Consider the following 17,614-nt stretch of genomic DNA (forward strand, 5'->3'; position numbering starts at 1 on the left):
CAATTTGTTCACGCTACTCATTGGTCATATTCGGGTCATATTCTAAAAGAAAGATGGGAAACATTTTATATTTGCAATCAACGATTACTCATTAGTGGTCATTGACTCTAATTGTCATTGTCAATTTATTATTTTAATTCGTTTATTTATTTCATATCGTTAACCTTGATGTGATAGTGGGCCGTATATTATAAAAACTCGAAACCTGCTGAAACATAAACAGGCCCGTTTGAAATTAAATTGCGCTATTTTGTTTTTATGTTTTTTAATAAAATTAAATAGCGGACTCCTTTATTTATTTTTTTTGACAACTAGCAGACTCCTTTATGTGCCGTCGAAAACATATGAGATTAAATAAACGAATAATTTGTAAGACCACAACAAACATTCCCCCACGCGCCAACTGAATAACCAATAAGATCCTTTTTGATCTTTTTCATTTTATTTATTCAGATATTTGTTTAGATATTTTCTAGAAATTAATATGGGTTTGTTTTTTGCTTAAACAGAAGTTAATTTGTGTTTTGATATAATACGGGTTTGTTTTTTACAAAATTAAATGCTCTAATTGGCTAGAACTGTAAATGTGGTATCAAACATTAATCAGTCTATATTAGCTTGTAACTTTCCATTCTTTAAAGACTTTACCAATTATACTGAAAATAATGTAAATTATTAGATACAATAAATTTAATTTTAAGAACGGCAACAATTTAGCCACACGGCACTTCCTTATATATATATTGACTTCACAGTTCACACTAGCTAATTTTGTTTGCTTCATTTTAAGTAATAAAATATTTTAAAATTATTAATCTTTAAATTAAGACAACTTACAATAATAATCTTACAAAATGAAAAGCAAACGAGATTGCACTATATTTTAAGCTCGAGTCCCGCAGTGGTACCCCCTTGTTTTTGTTAGTAAAATTGAGAAAGACCTCTAACAATTCAGAAAATAATCCATTTTTAAAATGCAATCAACATTTAAATGGAAGTATTCATTAACATATTCGACTAGAATATTTAGATATCTTTTCGTTGTTATCAGGTTGTTAAACTTGAAAGTTTAAAGTAAGACAATTTGATAATTGCAACCTCATCCAACAAATAAGATACATTTAAATCTGATTAATTTGGATGTAACTTAGATTTTGTGGAAAGACAAAATATTATTCTAGAAACTAAAAAAATACCGCACAACATCAGCAAAAATACAAAAGTAATATTGACAATAAACCATGTAATGTCACCTAATATAAGAAAAATACATTCTATCTCCTAAAAGCATGATAAATGGTTTTAATATCAGACAAAATAATGTGAGAAAATTGACAATGTATTTTGACTTATTCTTCCTAAATCAAAATTGTTTTTTTATTAAAAAAAATCTTAAGAATTTAGTGAAACTTCTGTGTAACCTAAAAGATAAATCAAAGCACAAACATGGTTGAATGGTAGTATATTTAATAATTATTTATACTTTTCTAATCATTAATAAAACGTTAAAAAAAATTCCATCGATTACTTTAACTGCTATTGACACTCGTAGATAATTATTACTCTACAAAATAATTAGCGGTCTTTAATAATTCGTGTTTATTTAAATCTGCTTATAGAAGAAAAAATACAAAGATAGACTAGGACATCATTAAGTAATGAGGAGAAATTAACCCAAAAAAATACTAATGCACGTAGAGAGTGAGATAAACGCGCGATCGGACGGTGGAAAAGAGCAGGTTTGCTGCAACGAGTTTGTTGTCGAATGGCAAAACCGTAAATTCGAATAAAATCAAAGCAAAATCTTGCAACAACGGCGTAACAGTAAATCTATTCTCTCTCTCTCTCCCTATCCCTCCGCTCTCGTTTTAAGCTTCCATTATCCTCTCTCTCTCTATAACTCTGTCTCAAACACACAGAGTCGCTCCCTCCCTCTCTCTCTCTCTCTCTCTCTCTCTATAACCTCCTCTCAACCGCCAATGTCACCACCGTCGGCAATCGCCGACGTCCACCGCGTAATCGACCCCAAGATCTGGCGCGCCTGCGCCGGAGCCTCCGTCCAGATCCCCGCGCTCTTCTCCAGGGTCTACTACTACCCCCAGGGACACGTGGAGCACTGCTGCCCTTCCTCCTCCGCCGTAACAACTTCTCCGATCGCCTGCGTCGTCTCCTCGATCGACCTCCTCGCGGATCCGATCACCGACGAGGTCTTCGCGCACCTCGCGCTGCTCCCCGTGGCGGCGGCGGCGGCTCAGGATCAGTTCCAGTTCCCTCCTCAATCTCGATTCGAAGAGGATGGCGAGAGCGAGAAGGTTGTTACGTTCGCGAAGGTCCTCACTGCGTCTGATGCTAATAACGGAGGAGGATTCTCCGTCCCGCGGTACTGCGCGGACTCCGTCTTCCCTCCCCTCGATTTCCAGGCCGATCCTCCGGTCCAGAAGCTCTTCATCACCGACGTGCACGGCGGCGTGTGGGACTTCCGCCACATCTACCGCGGAACGCCGAGGAGGCACCTCCTGACCACGGGGTGGAGCAAGTTCGTGAACAGCAAGAAGCTGATCTGCGGAGACTCCGTCGTTTTCATGAGGAAGTCCGTTCACGAGATGTTTATCGGCGTGAGGAGAGCTCCGATCTCTAACAAATCCGGAGGAGGAAGCTACTACGGGGACGAGTACATCGCCGGTGGTTATTACTACGGAGGAGGAGGAGGCGGAGTTAAGAAGGAAGACGGTGGGGAGAAATTTAGGAGAGTTGGGATGGGGAAGCTGACGGCGGAGGCGGTGTCGGAGGCGATTGGGAAGGCGTCGCGGGGTTTACCGTTCGAGGTTGTTTACTATCCGACGGCGGGGTGGTCTGAGTTCGTGGTGAGAGCTGAGGACGTCGAGGCGTCGACGAATGTTTACTGGACGCCTGGAACGAGAGTCAAGATGGCGATGGAGACGGAGGATTCCTCGAGGATCACGTGGTTTCAGGGGATCGTCTCGGCTACGTTTCAGGAGACGTGGAAACAGCTTCAGGTATACATTTGTGCAGTGTTTCTTCTTGTTGATGTGTTTACTGTGTTGTGAGTTCTTGATTTGAAATCCTAATTGTTGATAGTTTCATATAGGCCTGGGCATTTGGATACTCGGATCGGTCTTGGGATTTAGATATTAGGAACCAGTAGGGTAATTAGAACTTGTCGGTCCCGGGTCGGTTCAGGTGCTTAGGAACCGCTAATATCCGCTATTTTTTGGTTTCTAAAAGTTTTGGGTCGGTTTCGGGTATTTAGACCCGGAAAAATACCTGAAAACCCAAAGAAAATATTCAAATACCCAAAAAAATACTCGAATTTTTACCCAAAATTTTATCCAATCACCCAGAATTATATTTTTTGAAAATCTAAAACTTTACCCGAAACCCAAAACTATACCCGTAAACATGAATCCAAAACTTGAAAAAATATCCGTAAGACCAACAATATACCGAAACACTTATATATATACCGAAACTTTCATACGTATATGAATGCTTAGCTTTTGTCACTGAGTTAATGTTAATGGAAACTCGTTTTCTTTGCGTGTGAGCTTTGAGCAGATCACATGGGACGAGCCTGAGATTCTGCAGAACTTGAAAAGGGTGAATCCTTGGCAAGTGGAAGTCGTTACTGCGAGCTCAACTCAGCTTCACGCCACTTACCCTCCTCCAACAAAGAGGCCGAAGTATCCACACGCCTCAAGTGGGGTCCTGAGTGGAGAAGAAGGAGAGATGATCTATTACGGAAGAGGACAACAAGCGATGGATCCAATCCCCTACGGGTACACTTACACTACAGTTCCTGCCGGCATGCAGGGAGCCAGGCATTACGAATTTGGGTCTTACAACAACTCAACCGGATTCATCGGAGAGAACGCTCATCCTGAGTTTAACTTCTTTAGCCCTCTTCCCGGTCTGGGAAGGGTCTCGACTCAGGTGATGAGCTTTGGCAGTCCGCCGTCGGATGACTTGTCGCCTAATAGCAACACCACTAATGTTTCTTCCGGAAACGACGCAGCTGGGAACAACCGATGCATTAGTTTTCAGCTGTTTGGGAAGGTGATAAACGTGCAGGAGCCTGCCGAGAGCGGTGTAGCTGAGTCTAGCTTGTGTGAAGAGGATGGAAGCAAAGAGTCCAGTGACAATGAAGTTCCCAATGAGGCACAGTTGCTGGGTCGTGGAGGGAGGTGAAAGAGTCCAGGGGTGCCTATAAGATTCCAGCAGACACAGAGGTATTTTGATCAATCATTTCATCAATCTATTGAATCATTGAGGTTTTGCATTTTTGAAACTGATTAGGCTTTTGCTACCATTAGGCATGAATCTTAATCCTCATCAGTATCTTTATCGATCTCTACAGTCTGTGGTAACTGGAATTTGAATATATATACATAAACTGAGATAGTTTTTATTTTATTATTACAGTCCATGTAAGTTTGTCTGTACTACTTCACCCTTGTCTGGTCTCTCGCATTCATTCTAAGGGACAGCATATAATAGGATCATTCGACAGTCTCTGAACATTACACATGAATTGCATTTTACTCTTCTTTGCTTGACTTTACTGTGTGACTGTTACAGTTCTGATCTTAAAATAAAATAAGCCTGGAGCTACTTGTTCACACTATAATGCCTGAAGATGAAGATCTTTAATTTTTTTTTTTTTTATGATTATTCAATGATCTGTGGTTTGTTTGTTGTGTCAATGTTGTTGACAGGTGAAAGGGAGTGAAAGAATGTTGGAATCTGTACGTCCCAAGTAGTAGTTGGTTGGTAATACTATAAAAAAAAAAGTATCTTATTGGTTTTTCTTTTCTTTGCATTTTGACTTTCTCTGGAGGATTTTATCTTTGCCACGTGGCAATCTGTGTATTTGACCGATTTCTGATACACATTCTGGATTGAGCATCTCGCTCTTTCCCAATCGTTTATTGGTTTATTGGGGGCTAAAATGTCTATGGATGATTTTTACTTTTTAACCATTTATATAGCAGTGATTAAGACTGTTTATGGAGTGCTAGGAGACACAGTAACTATAGATGATTTATTTAACATCCCTATGCTATGAGCCTAATGAATGCATCTAAGTTAACGGCGCCAACCAAATAGTATTAACTGTTCTTTGGCTTTTAATTAGATAAAAGTAAAACTGCCAATAATGCTCTGCTCTCAGGAAGCTCAAGGTCCCTACTGTTACACTTTTTCAGATTCTTCTATTAACTTTGTAACCGATTTGTGATCTGTAGCAGAGCGCCTATTTGTCAATAAATTAGGTTTGGTTTATAGATTAGGACAAAGTATATTAATTAGGTTGGTCTGATTAGCAAATTAAGACGACTAAGCGGCCGATGAACAACAACAAAAAGACATAATATTATGTTTATCAACATTAGCTATATTATGTTGACTTGGTTAAAGTTACATCAACCGAATAAAGTCCGTCTTCTTTTCTGGTATTATTACTCTCATGATTTGTATGATTGACATATACTACGATACATGTACATTGCATACGTTCACCTATGTGAAAGTGAACTGGGTGGATCTTATATTTCTATTTACTTTAATTGGTCACAGTATGATGAAAATACAAGAACCCACTCTTGGAAAATTAGCTGTAACGCAAACCTGAAAATGTTTCAAGGACAAAACAAAATAATTATATTTTCCAGAGTTTGGTTATATGTTGAGGAAACACAAATAATTCATGCATGCGGACCAACAGCCAAACCAATGAGAAAGGAAATTGGTTCTGACTCTTCGATCATAGTCTCTGTATTAAAAACATTAAAAAAAGACAAAAAATGTATTTATTCGATATAAGTATATAACAAATGTTGTTTTGGTTAAAAAAAACAAATGTTGTATGAATGTTCGAAAATGAAAAATGAGATAACCCTCTTCCCATGTCGTAAGTTTAAGATAGGATTTCTCATGAGTGTAAACCTTATTTCCACCAAATATTTGGAGCCTTCAGAAGAAGCAACGCCTGAAATTGAAGTTTGAGTCTTACAAATTGTTAACTGATGTTTGATGAATTGTTTGTGTGTCGTATCTTACAAATTTTGAATTTTGTATAGAAGAGAGGGGACGGATTGCTAATCATTTGAAGCATGAGTCTCGTAAAATAAAAAATGATTCACAAATAAAAAAGAAGTCATTATACAAAAGAAGAGCACGAGATGTTTTTTTTTCTTCACTTTATCTCTCAATCTGCATCAAGTGAAAGCAATCAACCGTCAGGTTTTTAATCATTTTCTGTTTTCTCATTTTATTACCGTCCTTTCTGCAACTCTTTTCCGTATAGACAACTCTGGTCTCTCTCTTTTGCAGTCAATTCTTTTATTCTAAAGCAACAAAGAAACAAAAAAGTACTATAACAATATTCAGACGTTTTATTTTTATTTTTGAGAAAGTAAAATAATCAAAACATTTCATCTCCATGTTCAGTATAGTACATATCTCGTCATTTGAAGATTTCCTATAGAATCGGTATTAACAACATATGTTCTTATACAGTTCGATGTAGTTTTATTTGTTTTCTTTACATCTCAACTCTAACACACTAGTTCTTTAAGCATCATGTTAACTTCATATTAAAAACATAGATATACAGTTATTAAAAAATATACTATTAGACAATAAATCAGTGCAGTTAACTAACATAAAAACAGTAAAACACAATTGATAAAATTAAAACTCATCTAAAATATAACATCTTACAACAATAATTATTTTTTAATAGCATCTTAGATTCAAAATGGAGGAAGTATGTTCACATAGAGTTTGATATACTTGTATTTGTTTTTTTTTTTCACATTTCAACTTTAGCACCATGGTTTAATTTTGTAAGCATCATATTAACTTCATGTTTGGACTCTGATATATAAAGAACCCCATAGAGGTTTTATAGAAACACTTAAATTTTATAGATATTATAAAACAAATTAAAAACATGGAAGATTAAACATTCTGATTAATCTAAAAGAGCCTAAAACCTTTGTGTTTTATTTTCTCACCTGTGGCTACAGAAAGCCAAAAGCATTTTTCTACCATCAACAATCTCATCAAAGAAATCATCAATCTGAGCAACAACACTCTCTGTTCCACTCCTCAAACTCCCAACACTCACTTTCACACTCTCCACTCTCTCTCTCAACCCTTTCTCCGCCTCCTCCTCCTCTTCTCCCCTTCCTCCGCCGCCGCACCACCGCCGTTCGAGCTCCGCCTTCAGCTCCTCCACCGCCGTCTTGCTCCTCCTGTACTCGTACATCATCACCCCTTTCTTCACCCCCGTCCTCTCCATCTCCGCCGCCACCCTCTGCTTCAGCCTCACCATCGCCGTCGCCGTCGTCACCGTCGCCGCCGCCGCCGCCTCTCCGGGGATGCTGTAAACAAGGCCTTGCGTCAAGATCGTGAGAAACAGAGTGTTCATGCTCTTCGTCGTGTTCATCACTCCTCTGAACCCGCTGAATCCGTTCTGTATCTTCGACGACTCCATCGCCGCCGTCGTCGTAACTTGCTCCGACCAAAAGGGAAACCTTTGGACGCGGTTCTCCATCAAAGCTCTGTTCTCTTCCTCTATCCCCACCGCTTCTCTTCTACATCCAGTTATCGCTCGCATCACCTGTAATCCATTTCATAATCAACCAAAGTTCGAAACTTTCTTTTATTCAAGAATTATTTTTTATTCTAGCAAAAACAAACCAAAGTTCGAAACTTTATTCGAAAATATTCGATCTTTTATTCAAATTTTATTTTTTTTAGCAAAAAAAAAAAAAAAAAAAACCTGACGGTGGTTGTGGTGGTGGTGGCCGTCGAGAGCGGAGGTGACGGAAATAGCGGCGGAGCAGAAGCTTTCCATGGAGGAGAGAGAGGATTTGATGACGTGGCAGACGTCCCAGAGCTTGGAGGTTTCGTCCATGTAGTCGTCGAGCCACTTGTCGCCGACAGGGAGGTTGAGTTTTTGGACAAGAAGAGTGAGGTGAGAGTGAGAGGTTCTTAGGAGACAGATCACTCTCTGTAGGAACTGAAGGGACATGAAGCTGTTGGAGAGATAAACCCTTTCGAGATCTTCCATTGATTTGTTTAGAAAAGTGTAGAATCCGTTTACTGAGTTTGTACAAGAAGAATCCATTTGTCTGATGATTCTATGGAGGGAAAATTAGGAAGGGGAGAGTTTAAAGGTTATAAAGAGATTGTATGTGTGCTTATGTGTGTGTGTGTGAATGTATTTGTATAGATGAAAAAGAGAGTGAGAGAAAGAGAATAAGAAGGAGAAGAAGAATCAGAGATTTTGTAAGGATGAAAGTGATTGTTTGGAGCAATGATGGTTTGTTTCCTATAGAGGAGGAAGTGGATGATTGGTATTTGGTAATAATACCAAAATATATTGATTTCTCTGTATTTTTGTAACTTTTTTTTTTTGGACAACTCCGTATTTTTTTAACTAAGTTTCTTATGGAAAGAAGAATACAATAAAATTGAAATCTATAAAAGGCATACATAGGATTTTTGGAAGGAAAAAAAAAAGAGAGAGTAGATTATAGTTTTTTCAGGGAAAATACATATAGAACATGATTTTTGTTCCATGTAGTCCATATAAGTTTTTTGTTATCTATAAATTTGAGACAGAATAAAATTTGTATTTCTAGAAGCTGCTCATTAGCTTGATTCTTTGTCCGAATAAAATCTCTAGTATTGATGGTTAAAATAAAAGGGTAATTATAATAATGATCATGTTTTAGTACACTAATAAACGAATAATTCGTGATTTTAGTATATGAGCTAGCGTCTTCTACGAGGGAGGGCATCTAATACCATTTCATGCCTTACTAGTTATGCACTTAGTTGATTGATTACAAAAGCAAACTTTTTTTTAGTGTCTACACCCTTCACAATACTTGCTTATCCAATTATTGCATAGTGCTTATTGGTGTTTCTGTGACTAGTTTGTTTGAAATACTAGTTATCCTTTGGTTGTTAGAAACCTCGACTACAATTAAGTCTTCAAATATCATAGACAAGGTTTTAATGATTTGTGAGTACATCCTAAGTTGCTTTATAATATACTATTACTTCATACAAATCTAACATAGTAAACTCGATTAGTCATCTGATGCTTTGTATTAATATGATAATGGCTCAGGGGATCGAGATAGGTCATTGTATAACAATTAGATTCGAGCATACTAATAATAATGCAGTGTAACTAAAGTATACAAATAATGAAATCAAGTTCGTACCTCCAAAGTGGCATTTCGGACCCATACAACGGCGGATACCAAGAAAAGAAATACTATATAACATTCAGTTGACGCAGTTGAATATTTAATAAAAACATTTAAGTAGATAAGATAAAATTAATTAAATGCAAAAGGGTTATAGATGTTGCAAGCTAAGCAGTACATATGACGCTTTATTCCCGTTATCAAGCCGGCGCGTATTCTATACTCATCTACTCCTATATTTCTTTAAGGGATTCTTTCTTTAATTCTATTCGTACACTCTCTTTTCAGACCACCAATAAATATCAATTTTATTGCAATTATGATTTTGGTTAGGATGATATAAAATAAGTAGTCTTTTTGTTAATTATGAAATAGTATCTTCATATCGTGAAAGTGAAACAATAGGGACTAAATCTTTATTAAAAAAATATCCAAATTTTTTTTAATGTATATTTCTATGTATATCAAACGAGAAATTATCCTGATGATGTATCATATGGAATCGACAATACGAAAAATGGTAAACGATGATGCATGATGTATCTATATGATTGTTTTCCCTTCTTTTTTTTTCACTGGCTTTCGTATTAAAAAGGAAACATGAATACAAAGATAAACAAAAAAGACAACAGAAAATTACAACTTGAAGAAAAAAAAAAGAAACAACAATTTCGAATTGATTCAACCCACGAAGGGGATAACGATAGCTAATAAGATGGAATCGAGTAAAATGGTATGACGAGGAATCAGTCAGCTAAAGGATGGTCAGACAACGCAGACAAGTAGCGTGAGCATACTCCGGGCCTTGCATCCTATTCGCCTTCTAGCTGCTGTTAATCCAGAGAGGAGCCAGAGCTACCTCACTCTCAACCACACTTATACTCGGGGCCTTGTTTTCCCTTTCTATTTTTCAGTGATTATTAGAAATTGTGTTTTATTTCTAACTACTTAATACTCTAGATGATAGTATATGCGTGAAACATTATATCAACTTGATTTATCATTTTTCCTTTGTTTTTTTTTTGCTTAAGATCATTTTTCCTTTGTTACTTTATTGAATGTATTTTCAAAATCGTGACTGAAAGTTTATACTACTTTTTTTTTATCACATAACTATATAATTAAGCGTTAGAAAAGTTACAGTAGGATAATCACCAATCTATACGTGAAATGAAAATGCATATCATATAATCAATCTCGGCCATATATTACCATTACAGTGCAGTAGAGATATATATATGTTTATTCAAATCAACAAAACAAGAATCTAGAATTATTTGTCAACAATCAGTGACTACATTCTACATGTTTTAGATTTGCACATGTGTTAAACATTCCAAGTATTTGTGGATGAGTGTACACATCAAATCTAATGGAAGACGGGACCATATCTAATGGAAGCGTCGGGCGACTCAATAATCTCCGATTACTCTTGTTTGTTTCTTCATTTCTTTTATAAATTTTTGTCACATTTTTAAATTTTAATATCATATATCGTTTTTTTTCCACATTTTGTTTATGTTATAGACGTGAAAGACAAACTTCTTAATATTTAACTATTTTATTTTCGTTTATGAATAACGAAACTGACAAAAAGAATACTATTCAGCAATTAAAAAAACACTATTCAGCAATGAATCCTTTCTTTTTTGAACAAATCAGCAATGAATCCAAAACTCGATATATCAGAAGTAAAACCCAAAAGAAAGTTCACGAACAATCTAGAAGATGATATATTATTGACAAGAAAACTTGTATATAATAATAAATAATATGAAAAATGTTCCTGGTAGAATGAAAATGTTACAATATAGATGTATGTATGTTTAACTATGTGAGTGTATTAACTATCGACACAGCCTTAGAGAGTAATTACTTAGTAGCAGAAGAGTAGTACCAAGGTGTAGATTTGCGAGAATGTTTCGTTTTCTCAGTTATGACTTAAGATAAAGAAACAACTGTTTTGGGTCCATACTCCTCTTCTCTTTCCGTCTACCATTTTGAAATTGATCGTCTAATTTCTCCACTTCGTTGTCCCATTTAATTCCTGTTGAGAATGATTCTATGATTTATTGGTTTCACTCTTTTCCTATAGTTACCAATTTATTGCTAGATGTAAATGTTTACAATTCTGAACTCTCAAATAATTGTTCTAAAAGAAAATAGGAAAATCGATTGAGAAAATAAGAATAAAATAAAACGGTAAAAAGTTATAAGACCTTTAATTGTGCTGTACCTGTTTTACCTAACCAGAATCTATATGGACAAGGATAACTACTACATTAAGCAAGGTCAAAAGAGCCTTTAACAAAGTCGCAAATCAAGTAAGGCGACTAAGTTAATAACTGATAAGCACTCTTTGATCACTAATCCTCTAAGTCTCTAACCGGACGGTGAAGAGTTGATTATTTAGAGGGTCAAGAGCCACAACTTAAGATATAGTTTGTATTCTTTAAAAGTGAACTGTAAAAGTGATGTGAGCCGAAATAAGGATGCAAAGGGACATGCTATTCAACGTTAAATGGTAGAGAATTGTGGTTGTAATATTCCCTCCCATCTTCGTGTATATCATTGATGCACACTAAATAACAGTTTACATCTTTACTACCTTATAAAAAATTAATTTATAGTTTATACATTTTAGCAATATTTATGTTAAAAATATAATATGATGACAGAACAACTTAATATTCACAAACTATATAATACATGTATAAAAAAATTTACATATCTTAAAATTTTGTATATACAATAATATATTATCTAAAATGAATAAACGTAAAAAAATATTGCTAAAAGAAAATTCAGCTTTGAAGGACTGTGGGTCAGAATTTAGTATAAATTAAACACAAAACAATTTTCAGATATGTTTTTTTATGCATATATTAAATTTTTCTGTAACTAAATGCAAACACAATAAGATCAATGTATAATAAGAAGCAAAAAAATACATGTAACGATCTTAAACAATTGATTAATTATAACATATAAACTATGAAATTATTATATTTGAAATAGTTATATAAATATTTATATATATGATTAACGTTAAAAATGTATACCACCAATGATCTAAAATAAATAGATCTATGTATATAAATTGAAAAAATAGATCAAGATCTAGTATATCTTTATAACTTGTTGATGTGGTCCAAATTCTCGATATTAAGGATTAATATAGTAAGAAGTAATGAAAAATTAAAAGAATGGACGGTTGAAGGAACGTTATAATTAAACATGACAACATTGACAAGTACTACATGGGGAATAAATAATTTTAATTGTTTTTCTCTTTGTGCAAATGCTTAAAATCTAAAATAATAAGAGTTCCAAAAATGTGCTGGTTTGTGGGTTATTTTTTTTAATTTTTTAAACACACTTGAAGGTGCACAAAAAAACTTGAAATAAAGCTTCCAAACCATATTCCCAACAACCTTTTGCTTCATTTCTGGTTACATCCGTTTTAATTGTAAAGTCAACTGATTACAAACCAGAGTATGTCCCTCTTTTTTGTTTTTTTTGAACACAACTTACTTCCATTAAACTAAAATGTTCGGTTACAACAGGGGATTAAACATCCTCTTTGATAAAAAGCATTAAACACAAAGATAAAAGAAACCGAAGCAGATAGGTCTTCATACGAAGATGACAGCGGATTCGAAGCAGAGCTTGAATGCGTCAATGGAGCCTGCACGACAAAGTCGGCCAGCTGAGAATTAGTCACTTTTGATTGTGATGTTGAACTCCAACCTGCACCTACAAGAAACCCTGAAGTATTCTCGTTTGCATCTTCTGGTCCCGTAGAGACCGCTACGCAAGATAGCAAAATGGTGTTTAAGCTGAATAAACTGCTCGGTGAGATAGCAAAAGTCAACTGATTACAAACCAGAGTATGTCCCTCACTTATAGTTTTTTACACCAAATTGAAGCCAAAATGTTTAAGATTAATTCTCAGAAACTGTAATGATCCAACGAAATCAAAAATGAATATTTATATAAAAGAAACAAAAGGCATGTCTTTGCTGTGTTATGTATAATGCAAATCCATAAGGGAGGCTGATGACCAAAGGAATGAAGAAGAACATTATATTCCTTAAACTTTTTATCATTCATGAGGAATAAGTTTTCTTTTTTATTCATTTGTTTGTAGAGAATTATAGAACAAATCAATTCCTCATTAATTTTGATAAGAAACTATCATTTTTCATCATTCTTAAAATTTTATTCCTACTCATTCATTTCCTATCCGTTCTTATTGTTCATATGATGGTTACCAGTCACACCCTTACCCTTAGTGTTGGAGGATGGGAGTAATTAAACCAATAGAGAGAGAGAAGTAGGCAGTTGAGTAGAGGTTAATGAGAACCAGGACCACAGTATGGGCTTGTTCAGCTATTATGTCTGCATTTTAATATGATGTGTAACATTCTCAATTCTACTTTTTTTCTTTGCAAAATAAATTTTAGTGGCCCTATCTCTATATCTCTCTCTACCTGTGTCAAGGTCGGCCCTTTTCTTCTCATTCTACTAGACCCACAAAGCCACACCTATTTATCACCATCATCACTCTTCCTCTTAAAGCATATAAACAAAAAGTTATACATTTAAGTAAAAAAGAAGCTGAATATTTATACATTCTGGTGTGTCATGTGTGCGTAGATATGATGTGGATTGTGTCAAGTTTATGTAAGCCACTAATGCGGCTACTGGGTCCTCCTATGGGACCTAACTTGGTAGACCTTTAGTATTCAGATTCATAGTATCAACAAGAACCAATGCAATCGTTTCGTTTACAAGTCCTACCTTCTTATCCATTAAGGCTATGCCACAAAAGTGCTGATACTTGACTAAGGATATTATACAATGAGAGTTTTGGTGGTATTATGTGCAATTGTCCAAGTATGGGAGGGAGTACAAAGGAGTTAGAACCTGGTCATGTTTAAGTGCAGACGAGCGTGCAGAGGTCTTGTGTCCTGGCTTGTGATATGTTGGTGTAAGGGAATATCCGGAACTTTCCATTGGCCATACACGTTAGTGTTAGCTGAGCATCACTCACCATTGCCTGTCAAATTCACATATATTGAACTATTAAAAAAAGACTTGGATTCTAGAATCAGTGTCACACAATACCTCGCAGGAAGTAGTCATGTCGCTGCAGCTCCATTTCCTGGTTGGAACACAGTCAACATAGCGACACCAATTGCAGTAGCGGTTGAGATTAACGCCCCAGCAGGCTGCTATTAGAACACCAGCAAGTCTATATAAAAAGAGAGACAAAGATGGATAAGCTTTCTCATATCACTGGAACGCAGAGAGGTAAAGCCAGATCAAAAAGAGACTAAGAGGGATATCTCACATTCCACAGAACAAGACCAGACACACAATCCTTAACACCGGCCTGTCAAACATTTCTTTAAGCCTTGTGGAGCTTCTCATATCATCTTCAAACAGTTTTCCCTTGTGAGGTGGAGGAGGGTCCTGTCTCAGCTGTGGGGTGAATAACAGCACAAGTCCAAGAACGAATCCTGATATGAAACCACCAATATTCGCAAAGTTGTCTATGTAAGGAAGAAAGCCGATCAGGAAATTGACTGTGGAGATAGTGATTATTATCACTAATGCTGAAACCTGTAGCAAGCAAGCAAAACATAAACAAATACAATCAGAAGAGGTTAATGACAAGAAGAAAACACAAGATATCCTTGACCTTGGAGGTATATAGATTCCAGTTCCTTGCAAGTGCAGAAAGCATAGCTCCAATCAATCCAAAGAAAGCAGCACCGGAACAGATTGAAGGGATGTTTCGAACAAACAACACAGCGAAGAGACTTCCCACAATGCCAGAGAGAAAGTATATCACTGCAATCCTCACTACAGAATCAAAGCAAAAGCAGAGAAAGGCAGATTATGAAACAGATTAGATGAGGTAAGCAAAGTGAAGGAGACGACTTTTACATGGTCCATATCGCTGCTCCATGAATATCCCAACGAAAATCAAGCTCCCAAGATTTATCAGAAGATGAAACAAGCCGCTGTGCAGCCAGGGAGACGTCAACACACGCCAAATCTCATGTTTCTCAACCAGAGCATTCCAGTAAAGACCTCCCATGTGTTGGAAGCTGCAAAATCACAATGAAATATGAGGCATAGAGCTTCATACTCAGTCGTTAGAAGCACGAAACTGACCTGTTTCCTTCAATTTTCCTAAAACCTATAGATCTAAGAAGAAGAAGAAGAAGAAGAAGCACTACGATCTGTAACTTAGGTTCGAGTGATTCATCAAACAGAACGTAGCAGCAATCAGATCCACACAAATCAAACACTATAGATCTAAGGATAAGCAGCGCTACGATCTGTATCTTAGCTTCGATTGATTCATCAAACTGTGCGTAGCAACAAGCAGATCCACACAAATTAAACACTAGTAGATCTACCGAATTCAAATTGAGATCGATTCAATACAACGAAAGCGAAATTCGAGCCGAGAGAGGGAGAGGAACTCACGTAGAAGCGGAGGGACCGAGCATAGGATTCTCGGAGAGAGGCTGGAAAGAGAATCGGCCGAGTAATCTGGCGGCGCAGTGATCGTTAGAGTTTCTGGAGCAGTCGTTGACTCCCATAGTCACCGCGAAGGCGACGATCTGGAGAAGCACGAAGACGGAGACGAGCCACGTGTCGCGCTTGATCTGCCGGGAGCGGTGGCGGAAGAAGGGGAGTTTGTCGGAGCTTGGATCGCCGGCGATGGGAGTGGAAAACGAGAGGTTGCGATGAGATGATGCTTCATCGATCTGCGTCTTCGGCGGCTCCGTCGTAACCTCCATTGCGGTTAGGGATCCGAGACGACTAGTGACGGAGAAAGGTTGTTTTATACAAGTGGCGGGAAAATTTCATACTCCTAATGATTTATTAACCCTTATAGTTTCGTTTTTAAATTCATCACTTTTTTAATATATTATGCGACACAATTGCATTCATTTATTGGTTGAGTGTGCTTAATCCATATGAGATACATATCTCACTATCCTCTCATCCCATCTAACCGTTTGGTTTATATTTTATCAGAATGGAAAGCAACAGAACAAGATGCATGTGTGTCTCTCTTATGTAATTATGTGAAAGTTATGATTGATAAATTGTGTAACTTTTTCGAATACATTAGTTAGAAAAATTTAGTAAAATATGCCAAAAATGTTCCTAAATAATTTAGTATAATTTATAAAAATGAATATACAGTAAAACTTCTAATAAATTAATAAGCTCTTTAAATTATAAATTAATACTCTATATTTCTTTTTTTTTTTGAAAATTAAAAGGGTTAAACCCGGGTCTATTAAAGACACAGACCTAACCTCCGGGTGGAAGGTGCAACCCACGGATGGATCCTCTCCCGGGTATTCAAATGGGCTGTAAGCATGAGCCCATATCCGCGTGGCCACATGTGGAGCTAATAATTTCGCACTAAAGGGAATTCGATCCCTGGCCTGGACCAACAGGGCAACTCCTCCTCTAGTGGAAACAATTAGGCCACCACGATGTGGTTAATACTCTATATTTCATTATGTAGTTTGATTAATTAACATTCCCATTGTTGGTGGTTGGATCAAGTACATGGTCCAGCTTCTGAATCTTGTTGTCCATAAGCTCGCAGTGCCTGCGCTCCATGACTTGGGTTTTGGGGTAAATGCCAACACATTCTTAACTCGATTATATGCTAAACAGTTGCCTCAATTTTGGAAGATAACACACACTCACACTCATTAATCCAGTGTTTTAGACGCTTGAGAGATATTTCGTTTACATCAAGCTAAGGCTTCCATGGAGCTCAGACAGTACAGTAAGCAGCATGAATAAGATGGTAAGCATAGAAATCATATGGTCGTCTCTATATGGATACAACATAGATCATGTCGTCAACTTGTGTAATATTTTTTTCGGTGTTAGGGTTCGTACAGATGAATTTTAATTTGACTGAATTAAACATATATTCCAATATTCTGCTAGTGGTCATTACTTTCTTTCTTTTTTAATTATCTCTACGGACTAATCATATAAGAGAAAACAAGAGTATTCATTCAAAACGAAACTCAACCATTATTATGGTTAGGCCAGAGCATTCGGGGTCCCAATCGGGTTTCGGTTTTGTCCAATCCGGTCTCGGTTTTTCGGGTTTATCAAAATCAGCCCCATTCGAATTATATAAAAATTCGGTTCGGGATCGGTTCGGGTTTTATCGGGTTCTGATCGGGGTTAGTAAATCTGCAAAGAACCGGTACAACCCGGTGTATTTTCGGGTTTTGGGTTCCAACCGGTTCTTCGGTTTTTAAGTACTTGATTTACACCTATTTTGTAACCAAAACATAAGTAAAATC

General features: G+C 36.5%; 3 protein-coding genes across 6 annotated transcripts; 1 reads left to right on the forward strand and 2 right to left on the reverse strand.

The window, feature by feature from the left end:
* Positions 1-1,851: 1,851 nt before the first annotated feature.
* On the forward strand, positions 1,852-5,020 carry LOC106354590 (auxin response factor 17). The gene is made up of 3 exons (XM_013794565.3): positions 1,852-3,017; positions 3,577-4,247; positions 4,734-5,020. The coding sequence occupies exons 1-2, from the start codon at positions 1,980-1,982 to the stop codon at positions 4,204-4,206; spliced, it is 1,668 nt and encodes a 555-aa protein (XP_013650019.2). The 5' UTR covers positions 1,852-1,979; the 3' UTR covers positions 4,207-4,247; positions 4,734-5,020.
* A 1,880-nt stretch (positions 5,021-6,900) lies between these two features.
* On the reverse strand, positions 6,901-8,508 carry LOC106357346. Its single transcript, XM_013797027.3, has 2 exons — positions 7,805-8,508; positions 6,901-7,642 (listed from the first exon to the last, which is right to left on the reverse strand). The coding sequence occupies exons 1-2, from the start codon at positions 8,150-8,152 to the stop codon at positions 7,031-7,033; spliced, it is 960 nt and encodes a 319-aa protein (XP_013652481.2). The 5' UTR covers positions 8,153-8,508; the 3' UTR covers positions 6,901-7,030.
* Positions 8,509-12,672: 4,164 nt separating this feature from the next.
* On the reverse strand, positions 12,673-16,216 carry LOC106357344 (RHOMBOID-like protein 8). 4 transcript variants are annotated; one of them, XM_048761541.1, is made up of 7 exons: positions 15,750-16,202; positions 15,201-15,364; positions 14,953-15,116; positions 14,602-14,873; positions 14,376-14,502; positions 14,175-14,307; positions 12,673-13,055 (listed from the first exon to the last, which is right to left on the reverse strand). In XM_048761541.1, the coding sequence occupies exons 1-6, from the start codon at positions 16,064-16,066 to the stop codon at positions 14,185-14,187; spliced, it is 1,167 nt and encodes a 388-aa protein (XP_048617498.1). In that variant the 5' UTR covers positions 16,067-16,202; the 3' UTR covers positions 12,673-13,055; positions 14,175-14,184. The 4 variants fall into 4 exon arrangements, with proteins under 4 accessions (XP_048617498.1, XP_013652480.1, XP_048617499.1 ...); XM_013797026.3 differs by having other exon boundaries at positions 12,679-12,933; XM_048761542.1 differs by lacking the exon at positions 12,673-13,055 and having other exon boundaries at positions 13,965-14,330; positions 15,750-16,216.
* Between the last annotated feature and the right edge of the window lie 1,398 nt (positions 16,217-17,614).

Source organism: Brassica napus, chromosome C6 (assembly GCF_020379485.1).
Source record: "Brassica napus cultivar Da-Ae chromosome C6, Da-Ae, whole genome shotgun sequence".
Lineage (NCBI taxonomy): Eukaryota > Viridiplantae > Streptophyta > Magnoliopsida > Brassicales > Brassicaceae > Brassica > Brassica napus.

What these genes read in the sequence shown, in the direction of transcription:
- LOC106357346 (XM_013797027.3), bottom strand. Translation starts at nt 8,152, where the DNA reads ATGGATTCTTCTTGTACAAACTCAGTAAACGGATTCTACACTTTTCTA. An exon ending in ACCACCACAACCACCGTCAG is followed by an intron (nt 7,643 to 7,804) that starts GTTTTTTTTTTT and finishes AATGGATTACAG; the next exon opens with GTGATGCGAGCGATAACTGG.
- LOC106357344 (XM_048761541.1), bottom strand. Translation starts at nt 16,066, where the DNA reads ATGGAGGTTACGACGGAGCCGCCGAAGACGCAGATCGATGAAGCATCA. An exon ending in GGAATCTATATACCTCCAAG is followed by an intron (nt 14,874 to 14,952) that starts GTCAAGGATATC and finishes TGCTTGCTACAG; the next exon opens with GTTTCAGCATTAGTGATAAT. An exon ending in CTGGTCTTGTTCTGTGGAAT is followed by an intron (nt 14,503 to 14,601) that starts GTGAGATATCCC and finishes CTTTTTATATAG; the next exon opens with ACTTGCTGGTGTTCTAATAG.
- LOC106354590 (XM_013794565.3), top strand. Translation starts at nt 1,980, where the DNA reads ATGTCACCACCGTCGGCAATCGCCGACGTCCACCGCGTAATCGACCCC. An exon ending in AGACGTGGAAACAGCTTCAG is followed by an intron (nt 3,018 to 3,576) that starts GTATACATTTGT and finishes AGCTTTGAGCAG; the next exon opens with ATCACATGGGACGAGCCTGA.